The sequence below is a fragment of the Neodiprion lecontei genome, chromosome 4, assembly GCF_021901455.1.
Source record: "Neodiprion lecontei isolate iyNeoLeco1 chromosome 4, iyNeoLeco1.1, whole genome shotgun sequence".
NCBI lineage: Eukaryota > Metazoa > Arthropoda > Insecta > Hymenoptera > Diprionidae > Neodiprion > Neodiprion lecontei.
In genome coordinates, this window is record NC_060263.1 from 23,395,335 (window position 1) to 23,413,179 (window position 17,845).

Below are 17,845 nucleotides of genomic sequence, written 5' to 3' on the forward strand. Positions count from 1 at the left end.
GTGTTGATCAAGAGAACGAGCCGCCACCTTCTTCTTCCATTCAACTACTTACGAATGATCTTCCCGATATTCGTATCACAATGTTCCGAAGATCCTGATATTCCCGTTTAACATCACGGCGAATGTTTACCACTAATTGCATACAACGCATTACAAATATTTCAGGGTGGAATGAGGTAAAGCTTTGGACGAACGCATCCGTGATTGGTATACAGTTTATTTTCTATTATTCTTTTCATCGCATTTGCGTTACGTAATAATAATAATTATAATTATATTAATTCACCGTTTATTTATTTTAATTTTTTTTTCGTTCTCTTTTTAATTACAACGAAGGTACGGTTTTTGGGAAATTTTCAGTTTCTTCTTTCCGTATCGATTAATCAACATTTACGAAATAACAAATGAATCAACAAAGTGTGTTGTTTTTTTTTTCTTTTTTTTTTTTTTGATATTGTTTTTCTTCTTGTTTTTTCATATTATATATAATATCGTAATATACAGTACACGATTAAAATGATCCAATTAACTAATCGGCGTGGTATGGATGCGGTTGCGGGGATTCACCCTCGAACAGAGCCATTTTCAACCGTTTACACTTGGCTCGGCGATTCTTGAACCAAAATTGTACATTCTTCGGCTCCAGACGGGGAAATTTCTGGCGGTACGGCATCCGGTTCAATTCTTCGGTGTATTTTAGTATCAGCTGAAAATTTCAAAAGCCGTTATTGAATCGCGGCGCTGAAAAATTAATAGCTCGAAAATTCTATGAAAGTAGGCAAAACGCGTGATCGACAAAGTTTTTCAGGGGAAAATTTATCGAGAGAAATACAAGTCTAAACAAATTTACCGGGAATGTGTGTTTAAAAAAATTAATCCGTACTTTATTCCGTAATTATATGAAGAATTTGGAAAAATTACAACGATCTTCTGTCTACACCGTGCGTTTTTTGGGTAAAATCTATCGTCAAAAAAAACCAATTGTTTAAGTATATTTTATTGATATTGTTGAGGCCACACTTCTCGCAGTAATGCAACGCGGGTAGTAGGAAGACAAGGGGCCTTCGGATACACGTGTGTTCGTCTAGAAGTTGTCGCAAACGAAATGAGAAAAATAAGAAGTCGACGAAAAAGAGAAATAACCGAAGAAAATTATTACAATAAAGAGGCCGAAAAAAAGGACGAAATTAAATCTATAAAATTATATCCCGACTTCGGAGATTGAAGAAAAATTTTTATCTTTTACTCATTCAATTGGGATTTGTTATTTGTTATAAAGACATTATTTCTATTATTGCATTTTTTATTGCTGATTGTTTTTTCGCACGTATTGAGAAACTCGGAATTTCGAAATGGAGAATAAAGTTGGGTAAACTTTGCCCTGATGCTTCGGGCGGCCATCACAATCCGTAGTAACGTAAATTAATTTATTTCGTGTCTATCGGATAAGATTTAATTTATTCCCCGCTTGATTCTGGACGTTTAAAAAATAACTCAAAGATAAAAATTGTATCTTTCCTTCTTTGGAAATGCATTTCAAAGTTATTTCTAAATGAAATTGTTGAACAAGTAAATAATAGAGACCAGAAAATTGAAAATTATCGATGCACTTGTATACCAACTAGATATTTTCTTTAATACGAAAGTTGTCATCGCCTCCCCTCAATTAAAAACCTAGAGAATATCGGCTGAATTATAAACCCGAAGAAGATGACGACGACGTGAAGTAGACGAGGCAGAGAATCGATCAGATCTTAAAAATTCGAAGCCAATCAATCCGCCATCGACTCTTTTTCATCGAGAAATCTGTTTACCGCGTGGCTGGGGTGAGTGTTGAGGGTGAACCACCCCTCCAGTCTTGGGACCTCGGTGACGGGATCGATGAAAGTCCTGTTTCGTTTCCTCCTCTCGTCGAGGAGGCTTGCGGGGCACCCGGTGGGACCCCGAGGAGGAAGGTAGTGCATGTACATTATGCTGTGCCCGAACATGGGGCTGGGGACAAGGGGGAAGCCGGAGGGGATGGGGCCCGTCGGGTGAGGCTCCTCGTCTTCGGACCCGGAGGAGGCCCTAGCGTCCTCCTGCTTCACCGAGGACGGCGTCGAAGATGGCGGCTGCTGGTCTTCCGGGCGCGTCGTCAAGGACAAAGGGCCGACCGGAGGGCTGGGTGGCGGGCAAGGCGACGGAGAAGTCGACTGGAACAGCCAAAGGCGAAGGACTCTTCGTAGCGGGTTACTAAACGTCGAGGCATTGTCGTACAAAACAGCTAAGCACACTGAGGGAGGGGATTTGGTGAAGCAACTGACCGCCTGCAGGCGGGAGAAAAAATCGACAATTTTTACGCGTGGCAGAAACGAATCGAGAATTAACCAAGAGCCAAACATACCTCCCGTTTCTTTTTGCGATTTTAGATCATACCTGCGCAAGCTCGTCATTTTTTGAATTCTCAATTGCTGGAGTTCGGTTGATGGTGAAGTTATACTTCAGCAGGACTTGCTATTGTTTTCTTTCGCGTGAAATAACGTTTGATATCCAAATGGGTTCGAAAACCAGTGTAGGGGTAAAATAAGGTGACAAGTGCCTGACGAATATCGTGGAAAACAATGTTACGCTAACAACTCGTTAATACGAACCACTTTTTACTTCCCAATTTTTACATATTCTGGTTCAGACGGTTCGGCCAATTCACCCTCAACAGTTTATTACGAGTAAAACAGTGTTACACGTGTCACCGCAATTACCAAATTGCCACTGTTACTTGCCTGCGAAATCTTTCGAATCATAGCTAAAATTCCTTGCTTTTCGAAAAGTTTACCACAATTCCAATTGAAAAGTTTATAACCACACGTGATTTCAGTAGCAAAACGATTCGAAAGCTCAGATTTTTTATGTCCAAGGGTTTCTGCTTGTTAACGAGCAACAGATCGTTACGTTCGAAAACGAAAAATTGAAACGTTTGCTCGGAACTTTTTCCTTCTCGGCAAAGCCATCTATAACTATGAAGTATAGATGAGAAGGAAAGAGGTGAATGAAATTTGTTCGAAGCATCCTTTCCCTCAGTGTGTTCGTCGCCTAGTGAATTACCTGATGTCTGGAGTCGTCCTCCTCGTCGCTGCAGTCCTCGCTGACCATGCTTGCACCCCTAGGACTGAGTCCCGGTGGACTGTAACCGTTGACGCTCCTGGTTTCGGCCCGTTTCTGAGCAGCCCTGGCGTTCTTGAACCAGTAGACGACGTTGTTGACGTCGAGGAGTTTCCGGCCTCTCCTCGACTCGAGAGAATTAAGCTCGGAGACGTAGTGCTGGATCTGCTGGCGAGAGGGGTGCTGATTCTCGCCGAACCAACGCTGAAGCCGAGGCAATTCAAGCTCGGGGTCAAAGCTCGTTCGCATTCGCGTTTTGTGGGAAAACGGCATCATCGCGGGATGCGGCGGACCGATCGGGCCCCCGGGGCCCAGGGGTCCGACTTCCGGTTGCGGACTCTGGGGGTGGTGGTTACCCGACGGCATCATGGGGTTCAAACCGAGGCCAAGCTGCTGCTGTTGAAGCCAAGACTCGAAGCTCCGCCTCGTTTCTTCGGAAAGATCGTTGCCGCCTCCGCAAAGGGATGAGAGCGTCATCTGTAAGCAAGTAATTTAGGGTAGATTTTTGTTTTTTGAAGGGGGACGGGGGGAGTTTGGTATCAGGGTGAGGGTTAAGAATGTGGAAAGAGCAGAGAATAGAACTGGCCAAATTGGCAAATTTTTAAAGACACGTGAATGTAGTTTACAGAATTTTAAAATGCAGGAAGTCGAAGTATACAAGAGTCAAAACGAACAAAAGGTAAGAACCGAAAGCCAGAACATAGAATCGTCAGAATTTTAGTATATTCTTGTTCATTCTAACGATTTTATATCTTTTGACTTTCCATACTTTGATCTTTGTGCATTTTGGCAAAGTCAATATTTTTACCCTTTTATTATGAGAGCATTCTACTTCCCCCAAAAACTCTTTCAGTTATGGCTACTATATCTTCCTTAACTACTTTCATTTTTCACAGCATAACCAAAAAAATACAACTTTGGGTACCAAATGAAAATGAGTTTTGTAGCTATCAATATAAAGTCTGGTATGTGTCAATATTATTTTTAATTATGGTTACTCATACTATATTTTCTTATAACTGTTGCAATAATTTGACGTTTGAGGAACAAAAAATTGATGCTAAGGCCATAATTTACTGAAAAAATGCTGTCAATTGAACAAACAGATGAAATGTTTCATTTGTCAAAACAATTATTATTAAGTAGCTATAATCACACTAAACAGTACAAATAAATTTATTACAAATACTTTCAACGATATTTGACACTATTATACAGATGTCACTGCATCTGTAACCTCCCTTAGTAACTGTAACAAATTAAATTTTTCTCAGTGAAGAGTTTGATTTGAATAAATTTGAAATTCTCATGTAAGTATGAATTTTAAGGGAACGGCTAGTCAATTTTTAATATAAAATTCGGGAGCCCTTTGTCATTGTGTTGCTTTGATGTAAAAATCGTTGAATTTCGTCGTCGTGACCACGTGACGACGTTTATATCTAGTTCAGTCGGTCGTTCGTCGCTGTAAGATTATGAGGAGTCGAATTGTCGAGTACGAGAGAGAAGACGAAGAAAAAAAAAGGAAAAATTAAAAATATGAAAAAAAAAAGAAAAATGTTTCAAGCCCGAAGAAGAATTTACACGCGTTATCTGTTTGATTTATAAGATAAATATAAGAGCATAGGATCACTCAAGACGCACTTAACGAGGTAATCCTCCGCAGGTTGGTAGCATTCTTCGCGCGTGATTTTACAACCCCGTACTTAATCACTCACCACACTGACAGCTACCAGATTTGAGAAATCGTTCCACAAACACGATGCGAAGACGACGACACGCGGTTATTAGACCTACCAACCAGCTTATCTGAGACACTCGTTAAGCCTAGTTTATACCCATTTATTCCGCAGAAATTGTGACGCAAGAATCAGCTGATCCAAAATACAGGACTGTAAATCACTCCCGTTTAAAATCCAGTTTAAACATTTTCAGGGCGTCTGTCAGCCGCTGCCTTCGGGGCATATTAAAAAATTAACAAATTAACGAGCGGAGTTAGCGGAGATATCAACCGTTGAAGGTCGACGAATGAAGGCTGCATGATCCCTTATCTCTTAAGATGACAGAACCGTTAAACACACCCAGCTACCTACAATCTACACGACACGTAACGTATTTGTTAACCCCAGAAGCTCTTGCTAATTACAATGAGAAGTCCTTCGCTGGGAAAAATTTTATTTTTCGTATATACACATTCTAGAAGAATTTCTAATGGAATGGATTGTATCGTTGGATTGACAAGAAAAGTTTCATAGAAATAATTTGTTGGTATGAGTCGTAATTGTCAAACGCTTTTACTACATGTACATTATTTAGATAAAATAAGGCCATAACGTCAATTCAGTGATGCGACAACAGCAAATCAGCGCAATTTATTGGCAAAAAAATAAAAATAAAAAATAACGTAACAAGAGAGACCAATAATCAAAGGGAATAGCAACACATGCTGGATTTCTCTCGACTAAATCATTCAGGCCATCTTCGAAAAAAAAGACCCGTGTTGCGTGCCGAATTTGTCATGCGGCTGTTGTACGCAAATGAATTCACGCTGAAAATACCTCATACTTTGTAAGCAACAACTCGGCGCAAGATTAAATCTTTCCGTTTATCAAACGGTCCTCGCTGCGGTTTTTTAACTCACAGTTTCCGTCCGTCAATCGTACAGACGCAGCCCGCTTTCATGAGGCTCGCCTCTTTATCATCTCACGAAATGTTATTTAATCACTTAACGTCCGGGTCGGTTTGCTACCGAAACGAACTATTATAAGGATCATATCTCATTTTTTCGCCAATTATAATCACTGAAGCCATCCACCATCGTACCTTGCAAAAATCGCCCAAACGTTCTCCTTCTCATTCCTTTAATTCTCATGCATGAATAAATACCATATTATACACAGGACTAGAAATTATTTTCTGTAGATTAACGTTTGATGAAAATTTTTTGTTGCATATGATATCAAACCGAATAAAATTGTTTTGAAAAATAGACTTTTAGATATAAGTACTTAGTTTGTTTTATGATGGGCTTCAGTGACGCTTGTTTAAGTCAATCAGCTTGCAAGCATTTTTAAAGTAAAACGAGAAAAAGGGAATTAATAAATTGTGTTAATATTATATAAAAGCAAAATTCTCTAACTTTGGCACGGTTAAAACAATCAATCATTTTGAAGGGTTATTTACTCAAGAAATTTGTAAAGTTAACGTAAATAAAAATCAACGGAACTTAAACGACTTAAAAATTTGTTAAAATAAGGAGTAATCAGTCTTGTGGGAAATGGTTTCAATTTCTTAAAATTGAATTGATTTCCGTCTTAACGTCTGCTTTCGTTGATTTCCAGTTGACAAAGATATTTACAATGATTTTCAATGATTTCCCAGCATTCTAGGTGATTTTTTATAATTCCATCCAATACGAAAATCACTATAAATCACCAAGAACGTTCAGAAATCGTTGCTAATCCGTGTTGAGACTGAAAACCAAGTAAAATTGAGAATAACGAATCGAAATAATTAATTTAATTTCCAACTTCGAGTGTTACATCGGCTCATTTTTGGACGTGTATAAATTTCATCAGTTGCAGCTCTAACGTATTTCGGATCTCCGCCATCTCCGTAAAGCCGAATCCCCCCCATCGTCGGTGGTCTTCCAGACGACGTCGAGTTTACCGATGAAATTTAAGCAGAGCGAATTTGTGAGGGGAAAATTGGTAATCATAGACTGCGGTAAGCGGCATTAGGGAGCGCAGGGAGTCGGGGGCCTTTCTACTAGACAGTCTTCAAAGAGGTGCACTTAGATAATGCCCGGCGTAACCCTCCTCCCATGTCGAAGGGACGTTTGATGAAGACTGCGAGTTCGGCTAAGCAGAGGGTAATCCTATCACACCGAGGCTCGACGGCGGCCTATAATTCTGGCTATTGGATCTCCCGACGGTTTATAGTTTTCGCCGTTTACCTCATATCCCCCGTAACTCGGACTCTTTGGGAATTTTCCAAGCATGTGCCATTCCACAAACACCCCCAAGGGCCCAAAACCGAGCGTTGAAGAGATATTTTAATTTATCAAATTATGATTAAAGAATGATTATATTCCTAGGCTATTCGAAGATATTTTTTTTACTCCGAAAACAAGAGATTGCACACTGGAATTAAGAACGATAGAAATAAATATCGATGCTTCGTTTCAAAAAGTTTGAAAATCTAGCAGATTGAATATTTAATTTTACGAAATTGCATTGCGATATTGATTGTGATCGGCAAAATAAAAAACTTGGATTTCGTTGAATTTTTAGCAAACAATCTTCCGAACGAAAATGCTTCACTATCGTACAGTGAAATCCAACGAATCTACTGTAGATTCAACAATTGTAAAACAATTTGAAACGAAGCATCGACATCTAAGCTTCTTCTCAAAATTTCAGTACAATGAATAAATAAACCTTTGTGGTTTGAGGAGTATAATAACTTGAAATATACTCAACTTACGATCCTCTCCTATCTCGGGATAAAATTACTGAAAGGCATCGATTCTCGGCAAAGCAACATCATCAACATAAATAAATAACGGGAGCACGGGTTTCGACTCGGGTATTTATTTAAAGAAAGGACTGGCAAACCGCGACTCAACGTCTCGAAAGATTAACTCGGTGGCCTCCATGCAGGGCAGAAAGGCGGTCCGGGATACCAAGGAGGACTTCTTAATGAGATTAGGCACGCCCGGAGAGCTCGCGAGCCGCGACGACGCACTCCGGTATCTAGATTTACATTTTATACATTTTTAAGTGTATTAAGCCGCCCGCCTTACAACCGTGCTAAACTTTAATCTTCTGCGGGCCCGCGGTCCTCCTTCTTCTCGTCCTCTTAACGAGCTGCTACTGTTTCAATTAATTTCACCCGGTTTACAAATCGTCCTTACGCATCCAGTTCGAGAAAAAACAAGCGTTTAATCCGCCCGACTTTGATGGGACAGCTTAGGAGCTTCACCCGGCTCGGATGCGTTCCGAGCTTGCAGCGAAAACGTTGTTGCATAAAACATACATACTAGCTTCAATTTTACTCGGGAAATGTCGAAGCGATCGTAATCCAAAATCGTGTCGATTAAGACCGAAAACATCGATATTCATTAATTCGTTCCGGGCATAATATCGTGGGATAAAAAATTCGTCGCACAAACCTAAAAACAAATGATTAATTTAGTGGAATGGAATCGAATCTACTTGAAGCAATAAACATTTACCGAATCCGAATGAATATCCTTTGATTTTAGCGTATATATACTACGACATAAAATTGACTAAATATTTCATTGACGGCCCATCATGAATTCATTTATTAGATCAATTGGAATTCTCTGTATCGAACGATGGAATTCGCCTTTTGATGGGTACGAGTAAGTATTATTTTCGTTGAATTAAAATTTTGTTAAAAATAAGTCGCTGCATTGAAACAAATGATTGCAAAGCAATTAATTATTTTGTTCTCGGTGTACAGACCTCGAAACACGGAGATCCTATTCACTCAAGAAAGTCACAAAATCAGTAATTAGTGATGAAATTGCAAAATCAAACGAACTTAAATGACTGAAATATTCTTTAAAATAACGAGAAGTCATTTGAGAAAGCTGAAATCCTTGCAAGTCACGTAAAATCACAAGACAGCGTTGATGAAATCTCGTAACAAGCGTTGCAATCATGAAAATCATTGCAAATCTTTATATAGAGACCAAATAGTTTTAACTCGTAAAAATTCTATTGAATTCTATTTTATCACGTGTTTTTGTTGATTCCCAGTGATTTTTTTTATGATATCCCCCGATTCTATCCGATCCGGAAATCGCTTGAATAGCCCAAAACTCTTGGAAATTATTGGAAATCAAAGGTAACATCGAAAGGCAATGGAAATCACTTTGTACACTGAAAATGAAAGAAGATCACGCGAGGAGATAAAAATCACTAATAATCATTAGAAATCAATGCTAACGAACTGCAATGGTTGTTTCGATTTTGGCGTCGATGACCCTCCACGTAAAACTCAGCTTTTCATCTACGTTGCTGTAACGATAAATATAACCGTCCCAATCACGATTCTTCGAAATTTCTCACCTCGTCCAAGGGGCAGCCGGCGGATATGAGAAGCGCGTGACTGTGAAGCAGCAAAAGCCTCAAGAGCTTGCTCCTGACTTCCGCCGCTGGGCTTGGGGGCGGCGGCCTGGAGCGATAGACTTGTATCCTGAGGGTGGCGACGGTCGTCAATTCGGCGAGGATGTCGCCGACAGTCAGCAGCGGTCCGTCGGCCACCTTTTCCAGGGGCAGTGGCTTCCAGTTCCTTATCACGATGCTCCCGCGGGCACTGGGCGTCAGATCAGCAGGATAACCCAATCTCACCAATGCCACGCCAACCAGATCCTGCGCATTAAAATCGAAACCTGCGCATCAGTCTAAACGGTCTTTCGAGTTCCTTCAAAGATTCTTCAAGGGGTTATACCTGGTCAGGATTTTTCAAAAATCGATTTTCTTCATTTCTTTGATTAAAATATTATGGTACAAGAATAAAAGCATCTATCTGAAGTAAGATTTCTTTCTACACACTTGCAAAAATGCAGTCTCACAAAAAGCACGTGAAAATGCTGCAATATTCGAATCAAATTAAAAAACGCAATAACAGGAAATTGATAACCAAGAAACGGTATCATTTTACAGTGTTCTTAACGTCACAGACGTCACATTAACTCGGTACTGAAGAAAAGATGGGCAAAAATGATATTCTTTTTACCTGAAAAGCTGTTGCCGCTGGAATGATTACGTAAGAGTCTGTCTCCACCTGAGGGCGTCGCCAATTTTCTCTTCCACTGCTGACGCGACTCTCGACGATGCTATGAATGGCTTCTACGACGCAGTGTACCGGAAGACTTTTGCCTGAAAACATAAAACGAAAAACGGATCTGTTATTTTGCGAGTGTTTTGTACAGTCCGAAAAATCACTCGCTTTTTCCAACGAACCATCGAGCTCATAGCTAACGATGGCCAAGTCAAAGACAATCGGTAACCAATAAACACGTGAAACGAACTGATTCGATTCCTTGCTTCCAATCAATTTGACTGTCTTCCAAAGTGAAAAATCAGCCGATAAATGACATGACGCCGTTTGAAATTGACGCGAAGTGATTTATTGTAAGAATTGGTAAGAAACGGTGACGGTCGAAAAAGGCGACTGGAGAATTTATTGAGAAGTCAGGGGGCCACTCGAATCACCCTTCGTCGAAGGAGAACATATTTCTGAGCCGAACGACACACCGGGTGACGGGCGAAGGAGGGAGGTGCGGGGAAATCTAACCCCTTGCTAAGCATATGCAGATCTACTCATCTATCCGCATCCGGAGGAAGAGACAATAGGCGCCACCCGGGGAGCACAATGGTGGCGATCCTTGTTTAACTCCAGCTTAAGTCTTGGCTCTCTCTATCCCTCTCCAGTATTTAATCCCAGACCTCTCCCAAACTGAGGGAATACCAACCCTCCGTAAAGAGCATTTCGAGCCACTTACGTCAAAAGCGTCTTAAAGGTACGCCGATGCGCGCACCTCGTACAATATACGTAACCAGACTGCAAATAAATTGCAATTCTCTCATCCCTCTTCGACATGTCACTGCGGTGTCCAAAGCCTCGGAATCTTTCAAGTTAGGCTCAATGGAAAATCCACCGTAGATCGTAAGAACGGAATTTACGGAAGACGATTTACGACATTGGAAGACCAGAACGATCATCGGGATCGTCTGAAAGGAAATGATCCCATCTCTTCGCATTGCACCTACAAACTTCTTCTTCTTCTTCTTCCAATGTTCACATGCGTTAAAATCACCGAAAACACAAAGCCGGACACCTTGAGGCTGGTTGAATAACTTAATATAATTACATTGTTTATCCTGAACCACATGAGTGCAGCAATTGAGGGCAACCTAGAAAACGGATGCTATTGCTTGATTCAAATGAGATGTCGACTCTGAGATATGGGTGGTTTTCTCGATGTGATTGGATCGATATGGTAACCGTTCGTAAAGTTGCGGTGGCGGATCTTTGGGCGCGTGTCAAAGACGGGTCATCGGTTAATCTCCTTAGAGCGTGGCGAGTCCAGCGAGCGTTGAAACTATACTAAGACTTAACTAAGATGGCCAACAAAGGACGATGCAGGGTAGATCAGAGGAGGAGCCATGATATTAGTTATTAATGCCTTAACTCCATCCAATATGCCGGTCTATGTACTGCATGTAAGACTCACATAGACTGACCGGTGGCTAACTTAATCCAGGGATGTATAGTTTTCATTAAGGGGGCTGCCACTCTTGGGGGCGCCTTTGTGCCGGGATCAGCTGGTCAAGTTCGGCGCTACCTGGGGCAGATTTCTGCGTCACTCCCTTAACGTTACTCTATAATCTTGGTCTATGATTTTAACCGCCGTTGTAGTTGGCTGGTACCAAATATCTTGCAATTAGTTCCAGTCACGGTTGGAGATTATATTGCGCTGATTCGAACCTGAACACCGAAAATAATTTCCAATCGTGACTATTTTCATTTCTTACGACAATCGAAAAATTCAGATCTGGGCAATAAATGAAAATATAATTTGTAGCTCTAAACGGACAATCTAGCATATTTTACTATTCTTTTTTTGATTGGGATAAAACTTGATGTTGGCGAAACAATAATTTGATTTTAAACGGCTTTGTTTGACAAAAAAAAAAAAATACAATCAACCAAACAAACAGTTTGAATTTACCAATTAACTAATAATGTAGTATCGAAGATTATAATCACCCGGCAGAGTTATCCTGTCCCATGTTTACTTGTAAAATTTTTGAATCTGTCATCATTCAAAATGATGCTTCCAACATTCGAAGACCGAAACTGCAAAACGCGGTCAGATTCGTCTAATTGTTTGTGCGATCTCTGACTTCGATCGTAATGTTCACCAATTATTTTTCATGGTGCAAAATAATACTTTCCTAAACTGAAAAAAAATCGTTGCTGAGAATTTCTAATGTGTCAAGAAATCCAAGATAATTTTCACAATAATATGTACCACTTGGTGTTATAAATAAGCTGCTAAATTTGCATTCCGATAACCGTTATTTAGGTTAGTCAAGATTACGTTTAATCTGATGATGTGCGTTTCTTGACACTCTGATTTATTACACTCGGGTGTTTTTATGCACAGACATGCCTGTTCAAATCTAATTTCGTCATTAAAACAAAGCGCATGTTCGAAAACATGGTAAAGATGAATTGAAAAAAAAGCATAAAATGAAGTATTCAAGGGGTTAACTTGTCTTTCGTAGTAGTTTCAGGAAATTAGTTACATAATATCAGAATAAAGTATTCTTTGTCAAAACAAACACAGCAGGTGTTAGTTAACTTTGCTATTATAATATTGTTTAATTTTTTTAATTTTCGCATTTTCGACGCCAACAGAGATATTAATCAACTGTCTTGAGCTGTGTTAGCATTCGGACTAATTATTACGGGTATAATTGTAAAAGAAATGGAGACTTCTTTTCTTTTGTTCGGTACTACGCAGCAGCGAATCTTGACATTTCGACGACGACGACGAAGTCAGGCTCTCGAAGGTCCAGAAGTGGTTGGTTGGGATTTCATAATTAATGCTTTTTTTTTTACTTCATGTTGTTCTCTCCTTTTTGCTGTTTTTTTTTCGCTCCTTTTTTTTTGTTTTTTTTTCTTTTTTTTCGTTACAGCGATAAGTCACGCGGAACGCAAGGCGCAGCCTCTGTTTTTCTCAACAGCGAGTCGCTTTATTATCGTGCTGAACCGGATGAAAAAGTTGGCACCGATAGCGAATTTGACTTCTTGGACGGGAATTCACACCCCTGATCGCGCAACGGATACGTCGACGAAGAAGAGAGCAGGAGAGAGAGAGAGAGAGAGAGATAGAGAGGGAAAGAGAGACGACGACAGTTCGCCCACCGGGGCAATTTAATCTTTAACCATAACTGCAAAGACATTTCTCATTTCTGGTCCAGGCGGCCGTATCGCTCTTTCACATCTCGAGGCGTCGTCTTTCTCTCTCTCTCTCTCTCTCTCTCTCTTTCGTATCTCTCGCCGAATTTTCCGTACGACGGAAGCGTCCCGAGCGCTTCTTTGACAGTCGTCGTCCGAAGATAAACTCCCCTGTTGTCAAAAGACAACCCCTGCCAAACAAGATAGCAACGAATTTTTTGACGCGCTTTTCTCCCTCTCTTTTCCCGCTCCTTTCTCTCCTCGGGTTGATTACTTTCCTCCGCGCGTCGATCCTTCTGAAAAATTCTCCGCTTGTGCGATATAGGAATATTTCTTGAAGACTCTGCAGCGTGCGAAAAGCAGCGCTTTCGCTTCCCCCCACCCACCCTCTTTCTCGCGGAGCTAATCGGACGGGTGTGAATTCTTGCACAATTAGCAAACAGCCCGGAAACCTGCGGCCAACTAGATGCATACGGTCTGATAAAAAGTTGGGACATATTTTTCGGGGCGTCAAAAGCCGGCCCTCTTATCTCATCCTCAATTCATTTTTTATTCCTTCTTAAAATTTTTTGCAATCTGTACCTACGCGCAAAACGAGGGACCATTTACTCAAGGTACCAAGTTATAAATCGAACAGTTGGGAATCGGGTTGTAAATCAAAGGAACTTGTGTGACTGAAATATTCTTTGGCGCAACGAGTAATCAATCGAGACAACTGTATAAGATCGTTGGAAATCATTACGGATCGCTTGAAATCACGTGATAGCGGTGAAAAAATCGTTGCAGGCCTTCCGATAGACCGCGAATGTAAATTCTTATCACGTGCTTTCGTTGATTTCTAATTCGCCAAGCGATTTGCATAGATTTCCAGTGATTCTATCCAACCTATAAACCGAAAATCGTCCAAAATTCTCGATAATCATTGAAGATCAAGGGTAAAATTTGGAATCAATGAAAACCACGTGATAAAGAACAAAAAATATCGATAGGAATAACTCGAAATCAATGCCGACGAATAGACACGATTCGTTTGATTTCCAAGCGAATGGCTTTTCGCCTCCAACTCGAAAGTTACCTGCAGCTTTTTACTTTCGCCACGCGTCTCTCAAGATCCAGATTTGGACTCTTGTTGGCCGTCGTGCGTTCGTGTGAGGCATCGATGTAAAACGACCGAAGGACAAGTTGAATATAAGACAAGTAGGCGCGAGGGATTTTAGCCGTAAGGTTTCTTCTTCTTAGTAATCCCGTAATCCAAGCCTACTTTGCCTAGCGTGTCTCTCTTAAGGTTGTGTATCACTCTTCGCGTCGTGAATTATCGTGAATACGTCGTGGCCACTGATACTTCCAAGTTCCCCCGATGTATGTGTGGCTGCCATTTTGCGCCTTCGGGAACTTCCGGGCCACGCGAATTGCTGGCAAAGATCGATTAACGATTGTTTCGTAAATTTCTCAATCGTGGAAATTATTCTTTTGCATCTTCTTCAAAATCATAGCAAGTGGATCAAAAAATTGACCTTCGGACTAGGTCGTGAATAATTTTTACTAAATAACGTCATTTTTGGTTCGAGTTACTGTGAAAATTGTACATTTTTTATTTTTTTATTTTTTTTTTAGCAATTGTTTCCGCGGACAAGTTGATTCAAAGGCAGATGAGATAAAATTCATGGCAATCAAAATTTAACATTTTTTGATTCTCCTACGGGTTTTCGAGAACTGAATTTTCATTTTTATCAATGAATAATTTAAAATCTGAAATGTGGCGTACGAAAACATAACGGATTAAAGAATGAACTCGTAGCAATGTTTCAGGATTTTGCAAGGATTCAAAAAGTAGTTTAACGAAACGTTTGTCACAACAAAACCACCAAAGTTACTCACGTCAAAAGCTATTGTCAAAATCTTCATATACTTGATGGGTAAAATTTTTTCGCACATTTTCCCCACGTTTATCGGAATTCAAATTACTTTACCTGCACGTGCGAAATTACAACAGAACCTATGGTTTCGTAATTTCGTACAATATTATAACATTTTCAAGATTGTAGATCGTAGGAGTCGCAAAACAGATCAAATCCCTTCATATAGAAAGCGCTGCCCTTTACGCATTTAGAAATCCTGAGTACATCGCAGTTCAAGAAGATAAAAAATCCTAAATGCGCCGGCGGCAGAGAAATAAGCCTAGCCTAATTATCGAGGCTCCTCCACAATTTCCGACAATTTTATCGAGTGTGGGGGAAATAAAAACAAAGAGTAAAAAAAATAATATATTTCGGAATCTCGAAACGCAACCGCAACGCGAACGTTCGCCGCCCACTTTGACGGAGCAGATCTCGATTAAGCGAGTAGGAAAGTGTGGGTGTTTAGTATCTGAGGCTGATCCGGCGGATGTAGCTGGCCTTTATGTACCGAAGATAAGGTTTCAACTCTTTCGAACTCTTTATCTCCACCCTCCGCCTTCCTTTCCGTTCCCTTCCGTTCCCCCGTGTCCGTTATACGCGTTATACGCCCGGGTCCAGCGACGTGCTGCTGTTGGCGCTGCTTTCCTCTCATTAGCAAGCCTTAGATATCTCGCCTTCTGGAATTACGATATTTACACTGAACGGACTACAGGCGAGTAACTTTCCGTATAATGGACGAGATTGAAGTCGGCAGCGTTAACCTGACGAAATATTGAAACAAAGATCATCGATTGATTCGAAAATTTAGAAGATACTTTGAAGGACCGAGGTTAGTTTACGAAATGAAACTGAATTAAGGCCGTTCACTTGGAAATCGAATAAGCGATTCCAATTCGTTGACATTGATTTCGAGTGACGACGAGTGATATTCGTTGATTTTCATTCCGCCCCTGATTTCCTATGATTTTCTGGCGTTCTGGACGATCTGCAGTGATTTCCGGATCGTATATAAAACATGTCAGTTTGCAAATAACCTGGGATGCTAAAAAATCATTAGCAATCGGTGGAAATCAACGAAAGATGAACATGATGAGATAGAAATCAACGGAACGTCAACGAAACGAAGGCCTGCACCGATTTTCATCATTTCCAACGTGTTCGTGTGATTTTAATTGATTCACATTAATTTCCAATGATTACCGTTATCTCAGTTATTTATTTCAAAGAATATTTCAGCCATCAAAGTTTCTCAGACGTTAATTTTCCGACTTCCTTGTAACTCTCGAGCGAATATCCTCTCGGATAAAAACAAGATAACAAGACAGGAACAAATATTTGAACAATGAGGATTGATTTCGACCGTATATGCAACGACGATGTTTTCTGGAAATCAGCGACACGTGAGCTTTATTGCAGAGAATTTAGGAAAGCGGAGAAATAAGAAGGAGGAGGGAATCGCTAAGAGACTTATATTAAGTTTTGCTGACAGGATTTTGCACCAGTCTTCGAGTCCCGGTGGCCTTATGCCGCGTGATTCTGAATCGATAGATTGTGACAGCCCCTCCGGTGTGTATCTTGCAGTGTTTTACGTAAATATACCAGACAATCCGAAGGATGGCGTGATCTGGTACGAAGACTCCGCGGCTGCCCGGCTAACGCTGGGATTTGGAAGGTTTCGTCGCGTGGCTGGTGATCTTGTAAGCTAGAAAGGTTATCTCATTATCCTATCTGTGCTTTCGCCTACTTATACGGCCACGCCGGCGGAAAGCTCGGACTGCACGCAAGCCTCATGCGCCCTCCACCCTCCTTACACCACTCCCACCCCCGCAAAAGAACGACGCGCGAGAAATATCAGTTGTACGATTTGCCCAGGTTTTCAAGGAATATGCGACCCAGGATTTCATTCAAATCGATCGAGCTTTGATTTCGTTCTCTTGTAATCACGTTTTGAGAAAAGATGACGTAGAAAATTGCCAGAAACTGTCGAAAATCAGGGCATAAGAATTTTGCTGGATTTTAATGAGCCTCGGTAGGATGAAAAACGTCTTCGAATGACTTCAACAAAAGACTTGAACTTGATTTTATAGGTGTCTTCAAAATTTACCCGTCAAATCAACACTTTGCCCAACTTTGTTAAGAAGGCATACATTTTCGATGATAAAACCTGTAAAAGTTAAACCTATCTTTTGTACATAAGATTTTATTAACGATTAAAAAAATACATCGTTCTGTATTGGAACTGGTTAAACTGCAGTTTCGGTCGTTTTACCGTTTTCGATCGCTCATACATTTGAATCCAGAAAGTTATCTCACCTTTTTATACTTAGGTTAACCAATTTGAACATATTGAATTGAACTAACGAATGCCAAATTTGGAATGAACGTTTTTCAACAGTACAAGTTTCAAATAATTAACGCTTGTAAGAATTTCATTTGTCGTAGTTACCGAAAAAAATGTAATAAAGTGTAATGATACGACAACGGTTCGAATATCGTTGGACTTGAAAGTAGTTTTGGAACAGAATTGATAATCTGATATGATTAAGGTTGAAATCTTTCAAGAATATTACAGTACAGCAAACGAAGCTAAAAAATGTCTCTCTGCGCAGGCTGATTCTCGAACGTGTCGCGCGAGTCGTACGAAAAAAGCGTAGAAAGGCGTGGAAATTTGTACCGTACAAAGCACCCACGTGCGTATTCCAACGTAGAGGAATTTACAAAGGTGAATGCATAGGAAGCATAATGTGCGGTAAGGTTCGTAAGGTATGAGGAAGAGTTAAAACTTAGGCTAAGACGCTTAGGGAGCG

At 40.5% G+C, this 17,845-nt stretch overlaps 1 protein-coding gene across 3 annotated transcripts in view; it reads right to left on the minus strand.

Moving 5' to 3' along the window:
* Window positions 1-349: 349 nt before the first annotated feature.
* The window catches only part of LOC107221901 (homeobox protein dve-1), a 79,387-nt gene continuing 61,891 nt past the window's right edge, over window positions 350-17,845 (minus strand). For all 3 annotated transcript variants that reach the window (XM_046737251.1, XM_046737252.1, XM_015661072.2), the window contains 5 exons: window positions 9,907-10,049; window positions 9,237-9,539; window positions 3,082-3,615; window positions 1,815-2,192; window positions 350-706 (listed from right to left, as the gene is read on the minus strand). In XM_046737251.1, coding sequence (XP_046593207.1) covers window positions 530-706; window positions 1,815-2,192; window positions 3,082-3,615; window positions 9,237-9,539; window positions 9,907-10,049 — 1,535 coding nt within the window. In that variant the 3' untranslated portion in view covers window positions 350-529. The remainder of the gene's footprint in view (window positions 707-1,814; window positions 2,193-3,081; window positions 3,616-9,236; window positions 9,540-9,906; window positions 10,050-17,845) is intronic.